Consider the following 10,572-nt stretch of genomic DNA (forward strand, 5'->3'; position numbering starts at 1 on the left):
GGGTTTCACCATGTTGGCCAGGATGGTCTCGATCTCTTGACCTCGTGATCCGCCCTCCTCAGCCTCCCAAAGTGCTGGGATTACAGGCGTGAGCCACCTGGCCAGAAGTGTTACTAGTTCTAAAGGTGGTGTTTATAAGCACAAAATGATTAACATGTTTGTAATGCATATTTGTGCTACACTGCCGACACTCAGATTTTTCTAACTCCCAAGTTCAGGAAAAGTGATAGATACATTTATGAACCATTCTCTTGATTATATAGTCTTTGCTGAATGTAAAGATGACAATATCACTGGAATCCCAGCCTGTGTGTGTCTAACCAACTCCACTTGGTTTTAATAGCACTTAATTGAAAAAGGTCAGAATACTATACATTCTAGTAATTGTTAAAACATACCATTCCCTACTACATAATATGAGAAATCTGTTCTTTCTACTTAGTGATTTTCCCTTTTTCACCCTTCTTAGAACTATGTCCCTGATGAATTCCATCCAAATAATGTAACGTGTGAAATGACCGAGTAAGGGTGTTTACAAGTAGAAAAACAGGCAGAGACAACTGTTGAAAAAGACAATGACAAAAATGGGGAAATCATTAAAATATGTTTGAGACATCTATTGAGGGATGAGTTGGAAGCCATGGAAATAAGGGAGTGATTTAAGAGCAGAGTGTCAACTGTCAAATAGTTTGTCTAGGAAAATAATAATTTGGTAATGATAACGTCTTCTAGAGCACTTTGGGTGGAGTGGGGTTAACGTGGGTAGTTAATTCATGGTTTCTAAAGTATTTCAGTTGTAGTTGACTTTTGGTTTCTAAACTACTTAGGCATTTGTGGATCTAGTTGGAAATCTCACCATTTATTTTTCATGGTACTATGAAGAAATTGCTCCAGGTTACACCCAACTAAAGGGAAATTTGAAACAAGCAGTAGTTTAATTGCCTATATAAGAAAAATCCTGGTTCAGGTGTTTCACTCAGTTTCAAGTTGCACCTCGCACCTGGTACCTACATCATTTCCAATGAAAGGAGTAGAAGGAGGTTAAAAAATTTGGATAGTTTTTCTGGTTCTGCATTAGATTTTTATTTGATATTGGAAAATCATGGGACAACCTGCTATCTGATGTGTAAATTCTATTTTGTGCCATTATTTACCTTCATTTCGTAAATGTAATGCCTGAGTGGTTGTTGCTAATGAAGGTATAGAGGTTTTTAACATTATTATTATACTTAAAAGACTACAAAAAATGATTAAACCATGATTTTCTTTTGCTTACTGTAGTCTTAACAGACTTCTGAGACTTAAATTATAAAAAGGACCTTTTTGTTCATAGTATACACTTGTTTTTTGTTGTTCACAAACTGAATCTTTAAGATGGAATATTCCAGCAGGTACAATAATTGCTATTCTGTGTCCTTCTCAGTTACTGACTTGGCTTCCAGATTTTAGCCTCTTCATGCAAATTCATAACTATTCATTTAGCTACCTCAAACCTGCATTTAGAAAATTAAGTAGAAGAATTTCTCTTGCGCTGAAAGTTTATGAACTGTCCTTCAGTCAAGTACAGTTGTCAACTTTTCTTGAGCCCCTGAAGAGCCAGATTAAAACACATTTTAAGTCAGCAGTTAGGCAGTGTATCTTCCTTGAGATACAATGAGGTATAAGATGGTTTTGGAGTAGACTTTACTGGAAAATCTAATTAGAAATTCAAACATTATATAAAGCATTTAAGTACCAAAAGAGGGGTACGTGTTTAAGTGCTACAGGACCTGGGATGGAATTCTTTGATTAGATAACGTTACATAAATGAGTTGAGCCTTGAAAGAATATAAACATTTTGAAGACACACTGAACATTGATTTTTCTTTTTGTCTTCCCCCGCCGCCGCCGCCCCCCCCCACCCCAAGACAGTCTCGCTCTGTCACCCAGGCTGGAGTGCAGTGGCTCAATCTCAGCTCACTGCAACCCCTGCCTCCCGGGTTCAAGCAATTCTGCCTCAGCCTCCCATATATCTTGGATTATAGGCACCTGCCATCACACCCGGCTAATTTTTGTGTTTTTAGTAGAGACAGGGTTTCACCGTGTTGGCCAGGCTGGTCTCAAACTCCTGACCTCAGGTGATCCACCTGCCTCAGCCACCCAAAGTGATGAGAGTACAGGTGTGAGCCACTGCACCCAGCTGCTAACAAGTTTTTAGACTTTCAATCACCTTTAACTCAGAAAGGTATGATAGGAGGGACTTCAATGTCCTCCAGAGGAAACTCCATTCAGGATACTCTGATGGGTTATAGAAGTTCAGCCACGTCCAAATATCACATCCATGTATGCTGGAGAGTCACTAATAGCAATAAAACAAGAAGTCACCTATCTTATGTTTTTATTCTTTCCTACATATTTTGTAGGTTTGGGTACGACAGCTGAGGTTTCACTATCCTTAACAAAAGGAAGCAAGTGCATGCTGATTGAACTGAACTTTTCCATGATACACCTATAAAGACTGATCTTTGGCCATTCATCCACTAAATTTTGGTGTTCTCCAGGGTTTTATCATTCACCTTCAACAATTAACTTTCTTAGCAGCTTTATCTACTTGTACTTTCTAGTGCTATCCATAAAAATCTGTAGTTCTTGCACCTCACCTGAGTTTAGGACCTATGTTAGACTACCTTTACCTTACCCAAATATCACCAAAACTGTTCACCCCTCCTCCCCAGACGTGATTTCTCTATAGCATCATCTAGTTATCTGGAAGTAATGGTAGGCCCATCTGCAACCAAGCACCCAAAAAGCAACCTATAATCCTTTTTTGTTTGTATGTTTGACTCCTATCCATACCTGAGTCTAACCTAATTTTGTTAGTTAGGTCTGTTTTTCTCCCTTGGCCCCAACTTCATGCCTGTCTTGCAGTTCATCCTCTGTGGTCCCAGAATTCTTGCATAAACATAAGTCCTTTCTTACTCTGACCTAAAAAGTTGATTATTAATATTGTTCTCCAGATCATAGTGCCTGCAAGGTTTAAAAGGACCTTCATTAACTAGCCACAACCTACTTTTACAGCTTTGTATCCTATCACTATTCTGTGAACTTTGCGTTGAAGTCCTTTGAACCTGTTTTCCATTCCCCAGATACATTTTTACAACCTCTGAGTTAATCTGAAAGGCTTCTCCTATCTGGAATGTTTCTCCTCTTTACCTGCAACTTTTATTCAGCCTTTACACTCAGCTTAAATCTCACCTTCTTGAGCTTGTTAAACATGTCCTAGGTATATTGACTCCACCCAATTTGATCCTGTAACACTAAGTATACAATTTCTATTATAGCACTTACAATAATTAGAATTTTCTTCAGTTATACATACTTAGACTGAACTTAAAGACATATCCACTTATATATCCCCAAAACAACAGATCCAACACGTTAAAAATGTTCAACATTTTTTAGATGTTGAAAAATAGAAATGGTTGCGGCCAGGCACAGTGGCTCACGCCTGTAATCCCAACACTTTGGGAGGCTGAGGCAGGTGAATCATGAGGTCAGGACAGTGAAACCCGTCCCTACTACAAATACAAAAAAGTAGCTGAGTGTGGTGGTGGGCACCTGTAATCCCAGCTACTCGAGAGGCTGAGGCAGGAGAATCACTAACCCTAGAGGGGGTGGTTGCAGTGAGCCGAGATTGCACCACTGCACTCCAAACTGGGCAACAGAGCGAGACCCCATTTCAAAAAAAATAAAAAAATAGAAATGGTGTTGGCTTTTAGCAACGATGAGATGATTTATCTGCAACTAGCCTGGGCCCTAGGCTTGTATGTTACACAAGCTCAGATGCATACTGAATTGATTGGATGTTTCACAGCATCTCTATTTGTCTGAAATAGCTTATGGAACCTCTTTTCCTTCCAAACACTGATTTCCCTTATTGTTACTGTATACTTGTTACTATGATTCCTTCCTCTTTCTTCCTCTCCATCACCATCCCCAAGTCCTGCCAGTTTTGACTCCTATATACTTACCTGTCCTTTCCATCCCAGCCCTACTTCAAATCCTCAGGCCTTTTCTGACCACCCTGTACAAAACAGTAACACATACTCTTATTTCCCTTATTCTGCTTTATTAATCTTCATAGCTTTAATTTGTTAACCACCTGATAACTGTTTTCCTCCCCCAATCCCCAACCCACCAATATGAACAGGGACTGTAAATTTAGTTAACTGATGTTGTCCTGTGGACATAGTAGTCAAATAATATTTTTTTTCTTTGAGACAGTCTCGCCCTGTCGCCAGGCTGGATTGCAGTGGTGTGATCTCAGCTCACTGCAACGTCTGCCTCCAGGTTCAAGCAATTCTCCTGCCTGAGCCTCCTGAGTAGCTGGGATTACAGGAACCCCCCATTATGCCCAACTAATTTTTGTGTTTTTGTTGAGACAGAGGTTTCACCGTGTTGGCCAGGCTGGTCTTGAACTCCTGACCTCATGTGATCCACCCACCTTGGCCTCCTAAAGTTCTGGGATTGCCACTGTGAGCCACTGCGCGTGGCCTCAAATAATTTTTTTTTAAGACAGGGTTTCACCATGTTGGTCAGGCTGGTCTTGAACTCCCTACCTCAGGTGATCCGCCTGCCTTGGCCTCCAAAGTGCTTGGATTACAGATGCGAGCCACCATGCCCGGCCGGCCTCAAATAATTTTTTAATGCATGTATCTAACACCATATAGCTTCAGTATGATCTAGCTGCATAGACAATACCTGTCTGGCAATATCTATGTTTTGTTTTTGAGACATGGTCTTGCTCTGACACCCAGGCTGGAGTGCAGTGATGCAATCACAGTTCATTGCAGCCACTCAACCACCCAGGCTCGGTCGATCCTCCCACCTCAACCTTCCGAGTAGCTGGGACTGCAGGTGTGCGCCACCATGCTTGGACACTTTTTTTGTATTTTTTATACAGATAGGGTTTTGCCATGTTCCCAGGCTGGTCTTGAAATGGGCTCAAGTGACCCACCCATCTCAGCCTCCCGAAGTGCTGGGATTAGGGGTGTGAGCCACTGCCCAGCCAATATCCATGTTTTTAAAAAATCGCTTCACATGTCATCTAAGACTCCATGATCATCTCACTTGTGCTTGCATTTTCATTATCTTTTGCTGTCCTTTGCACTCGTGCATGCTTCAATAATAATGAATTACTTAGCATCCCAATAATTGGCACACAATTTCTTCATTCTGTCCTTTTATCCAGTCTCCTCTGAAGGCCCTCCCAAATTCCCATACCCGTTTTGCTAGCTGAATATTTGATCAAAATGTATTTCTAGAATATAGATTAAATTCTGTTAAATATGGCAATTTTGGCAGAAAAAAAAATTCTAGATCTCATTGAAACCAGTATTCATAATCACAGAAATAGTCCTTAAGCTAGAAGGGGGATTGCAGGTCAGTGATTGCCTCTTTATTTTATGTTTGAAGATAATTCAAATTCATGTCATCAGAATTCTCATTTAGGCTCTTTCACACTGAATTACTGCTGTAACTTTGAGCAAATATTAGAGGCTGTATGGGTTTCATCTAAAAAACAAGAAAGTATGAATAATCTGGAGTTTAACTTGAATATACGCTGGTTCTACTGACTCAGCTAAAACATATACCAAAAAATATATTCTTTTTAATTATATAATTTTTTTGTAGAGATGGAGTCTCACTATGTTGCCCAGCCTGGTCTAGAACTCCTGGGTCATGTGATCCTCCCTCCTTGGCCTCCCAAAGTGCTGGGATTATAGGCGTAACCCAGCCAAAAAATATTTTTGAACATTTTTGCTAGTGTGAACCATTTGACATTCACTATAGGTTTTAAAACTGATAAAGGTGATTATGAAGCAGTGCTAGTCTTTCAAAATTTAAGATCTAAATGTGTTTTTGCTATTTACTTCCCAGATCTCTATATACACCAATGATTAATTGTAAGTACTAAAACTTATTTCAAAGCCAGTGTTACTTCTGTTAAATTTATTATCATTACTATACCATAAGTATGTTAAAAAATAAAGGTAATATACCTCATGAAAATTTTCTGCTTCTCGCTCTTTAATTTCAAGGTCAATTGCTCTCCTTCTTGCTCGTTCTTCTTCTATTTTTTTCTGTATTTCTTTTTCAGACAACTGTCCAATTTTTTCAAACTTGCTTTTTAGATTTTTAGCTTGAATAGAGCCACTCCTTTTTAATTTGATCAATTCTTCATATTCTCTGCTCAATCCAAAGGTTTCATTTTCTTCCTCTTCCTTCAAAAAAAAAAAAAAAAAGTTTTTTGCTGTTGTTTTAGATAGAGTCTCACTATGTTGCCCAGGCTGGCCTTGAATTCCTGTGTTTAAGCAATCCTCCTGCCTCAGCTCCCCAAGGAGCTGGGACTACAGGCATGCGCCACCATGCCTGACTCAAAAAAAAAAAAAAAATTGTATGTTGAGTATCAGCATATTAGTTTGTACAATAAATCATCTAAAAAGTGTGCCCTATTTCTTTTTTTTTTTTTTTGAGACGGAGTTTCGCTCTTGTTACCCAGGCTGGAGTGCAATGGCTCGATCTCGGCTCACCACAACCTCCGCCTCCTGGGTTCAGGCAATTCTCCTGCCTCAGCCTCCTTCGTAGCTGGGATTACAGGCACGCGCCACCATGCCCAGCTAATTTTTTGTATTTTTTTAGTAGAGATGGGGTTTCACCATGTTGACCAGGATGGTCTCGATCTCTTGACCTCGTGATCCACCCGCCTCGGCCTCCCAAAGTGCTGGGATTACAGGCTTGAGCCACCGCGCCCGGCCTAAGTGTGCCCTATTTCTTACTTGAGACCAAAAATAAAGTTTAACCTCTTCTCTAAATGCAGTGTCCAAATTTACTAACTCAAAATGGTGCTACAGATTTAAGGCTTTATTTAAAACATCTTATTCTACTTTAAATACTATTTTCATTAAGGAATATTGTTAAAATCCTCTTATATTCCTTGATAACCTGCTAAAACTAAAATATTCATGACAAGATTAATTTTTTCTAGGACTTGTAGGAAAATCTTTGTTAGGGGAAGGCAAAAAGATAATTGAAAGAACACTGGACTAGGAATCATATGAATTCTAGTCCTGGCTCTGGTACAGTGCGGGCTTCTGTCCAGTTGCTTACTGACTGTAGGATTTAAGTTTTTGTTGTTGTTGTTTTTTGTTTTTTGAGTAGTCTCGTTCTTGTTGCCCAGGCTGGATTGCAATGGCACAGTCTTGGCTCACCGCAACCTACACCTCCCAGGTTCCAGCGATTCTCCTGCCTTAGCCTCCCAAGTAGCTGGGATTACAGGCATGCGCCACCACTACCAGCCAATTTGTGTATTTTTAGTAGAAATGGAGTTTCTCCATGTTGGTCAGGTTGGTCTCGAACTCTCGACCTCAGGTGATCTGCCCACCTCAGCCTCCCAAAGTGCTGGGATTACAGGTATGAGTCACTGTGCCCAGCCTGATTTTCTTCATCTCTAAATAGATCCAGAGTATCTAAAATTTTTCCTACTTTTGATTTTATGATAGTGTTATAAAGTTAAATAGCACTCAATACTCAAGTTAACAAATAAGCATTTCTGGAGATATAGTTTGGTAAAATATCTACATTTCTCTACATATCACTTGTATCCTTAATTATACATTCTGCCAGCAAAGATAGAAAAGGAGTCAACTGGCCAGGCATAGTGGTTCACACCTGTACTCCCAACACATTGGGAGGCCAAGGTGGAAGGATCACTTGAGCCCAGGAGTTCAAGGCCAGCCTGGGCAACAGAGCAAGACATCATCTCTTCAATCAAACAATTCACTAGGTCTACAGCCATACCACCCTGAACGTGCTGATTGAGCCTGATCTTGGAAAAAATTCACTGGGTGTTGTGGGGTGTGCCTGTAGTCCCAGCTACTTGGGAGGCTGAGGCAGGAAGATCACTTGAGCCCACAAGTTCGAGATTATTGTGAGCTATGAGTACGCCACTGCACTCCAGCCTGATACAGACTGCCTTTTTGAAAAGGAAAAAAAAAAAAAAGGAATCAATCACGATTGGGCTCCAATTCTTTAGTTAGTTAGTTAGTTTGTTTGTTTGTTTGAGACAGAGTCTGACTCTGTCACCCAGGCTGGAGTGCAATGGCAGTATCTTGGCTCACTGCAACCTTTTGCCTCCTGGGTTCAAGCGATTCTCCTGCCTCAGCCCCCCTAGTAGCTGGAATTACAGGCGGTGCCACCACACCCACCCAGCTCTTTTTGTATTTTTAGTAGAGACAGGGTTTTGCCATGTTGGCCAGGCTGGTCTCAAACTCCTGACCTCAAGTGATCTGCCCAACTTGGTTTCCCAAAGTGCTGACATGAGCCACTGCACCTGGCCAGCTCCAATTCTTTATACCATTTTATCTTATTCGTTTATTCAGATTCTTTTCCCCTAACTTTTCAGAGTTATTACTAGTCCTTTGTAATATTTACTAAACCCTAATCCCACCATATGGAATGGTAAAATACTATACGTATTTCTGGTATACTTTTCCTGAAGATGACCTAAAGTTCTAGGCAGAGTTTTAAAAGGTGAAGGCAGAGGGTATCATAGTCTGGGATGATGTGACATGAGGCTTTAATTTCTTGACTCAACCAAGGGGTAAGAGAAAACATTCCTTTATACTATTTCCACTTTTTAGACGATGTGGGGTGAAAATACACAACTCATAAGGTACGTAGGCCTTGAAATATTTTTCTACAGTACATTCCTGGCATTTATTTACACATTTATATTTATATTCTCAGGGTCAGCTAGATAATTTGCCAGCCACACCTGGGGCAGAGAAGTAAAACTTCCCTTCCCACATGCCCACTGCCCCAACCCATAAAAAACAGGCAACTTCAGATTGCAACCTCTATGTAGGGACCCACTGGGTTCCTAGGTCGTAAGTTGGTGAGAGGACCCCACCAAGTTGCCTGCCAAACATGCCATAGCATTGCCAGGCCAAGTCATGAGGCTACATCCTAGACCCTGACCCTGTTCATGTGCGTGGCCTGGCCCTTGGCAGGGGCCAAGGCTGATGGTGAATACAGGCCCCCATTCTACCTTTCTCTTCCGCTGCCCATGCAACCCAAGCCACCCAGCGGGATGACCGCAGAGTCCAAAGAGGGAAGGAGGTTAGGCAGGGCCTTGGGAAGGGGGCTGCTGAGAACTCATTCCAGTGAGGCAGGAAGACGGCATGAAGCTCTAGTGAGGCAAGGCTCCTATATAGGCACTAATTCAAAGATAAACTAAAGAATTTCAAGACAGTGGCTGGGCGTGATGGCTAATGCCTATAATCCCAGACCTGTGGGAGGCTCAGGTGGGAGAGTCGCTTGAGCCCAGCAGTTTGAGACCAGTCTGGGCAACAAAGTGCGACTTCCCAATCTCTATGAAAAAAATTGCTAGGCATATATGCATATATAGTTATAAATATGCTTATTTATAACTATATATAAATATAAATCATGCCTGTAATCTCAGCACTTTGGGAGGCCAAGGCGGGTGGACCACCTGAGGTCAGGAATTCGAGACTAGCCTGGCCAACATGGTGAAATCCCATCTCTACTAAAATACAAAAATTAGTGGGGCATGGTGGCTCATGCCTGTAATCCCCACTACTCAGGAGGCTGAGGCAAGAGAATCGCTTGAACCCGGGAGGTGGAAATTACAGTGAGCCAAGATCGCACCACTACACTCCAGCTTGGGCTACAGAGAAAGACTCCATCTCAAAATAAAATAAAATAAAATAAAAATTAGCCAGACATGGGACCTAAAGTCCCAGCTACACAGAAGGCTGAGGCACAAGGATCACTTGAGCACAGGAGGTAAAGGCTGCAGTGAGCCATGTTCATACCACAAAAAAGAATTTCAAGACAGCAACCTCAGCATTAAACCACAAATGCAGGGCCTTCTGAACATGGAGGAGTCTTACGAATGCACAAGGTGCATGCCCATGAAGCATGATGCTGGCACTGTATAGTCTATATATAATACATATTAAATATAAACATGCATATTTATAACTACATAAAATATAAACAGTAATAGCTCAGTCACTTGCAAACCTAGATATTTTATAATTAAACTATCAAGGAGTAGTTATTACGAACTGGAAAGTACACATAATTATGCAGAGGCCTGTAACATGTAATTGCCTCATAGGAGTATGTCAAGTATCCTAAAGGTTAATAATAATACAAAATTATTCTAAGGTGATATAAGTAAAATATTTAGCTTAACAAATATGGGAAATATAAATAGATATTTCTTAAAAATCTTACCTCTCCCATTTCTTGTCGCAGTTGTTCAAATTCTTGTTTCTCCATTTCTAGCTTATGCTTCCGTTCCTCCTCTGTTCGTCGTTTTTCTTCTTCCATCTTTTGTTTTAATAATTCTTCAAAATTAATTTCCAGTTTTCCAGGTGTAAGAGATTCTTGAGAGATTGTCTTATACATCTCTGGGGAGTCATCATCTACTACCTATTTAAAATAATTATTTTATCACTCTGCCCAGGATTATACATACTAAAAAGGGGACTATTTCTAGAA

The 10,572-nt window shown here is 40.7% G+C and overlaps 1 protein-coding gene across 7 annotated transcripts in view; it reads right to left on the minus strand.

The window, feature by feature from the left end:
- The window catches only part of NEXN (nexilin F-actin binding protein), a 50,421-nt gene that overhangs the window by 2,415 nt on the left and 37,434 nt on the right, over nucleotides 1-10,572 (minus strand). For all 7 annotated transcript variants that reach the window (XM_017531216.2, XM_017531206.2, XM_017531224.2 and 4 more), the window contains 2 exons: nucleotides 10,306-10,503; nucleotides 6,042-6,263 (listed from right to left, as the gene is read on the minus strand). In XM_017531216.2, coding sequence (XP_017386705.1) covers nucleotides 6,042-6,263; nucleotides 10,306-10,503 — 420 coding nt within the window. The remainder of the gene's footprint in view (nucleotides 1-6,041; nucleotides 6,264-10,305; nucleotides 10,504-10,572) is intronic.

The sequence above is a fragment of the Cebus imitator genome, unplaced genomic scaffold (genome assembly GCF_001604975.1).
Source record: "Cebus imitator isolate Cc_AM_T3 unplaced genomic scaffold, Cebus_imitator-1.0 Scaffold3, whole genome shotgun sequence".
NCBI lineage: Eukaryota > Metazoa > Chordata > Mammalia > Primates > Cebidae > Cebus > Cebus imitator.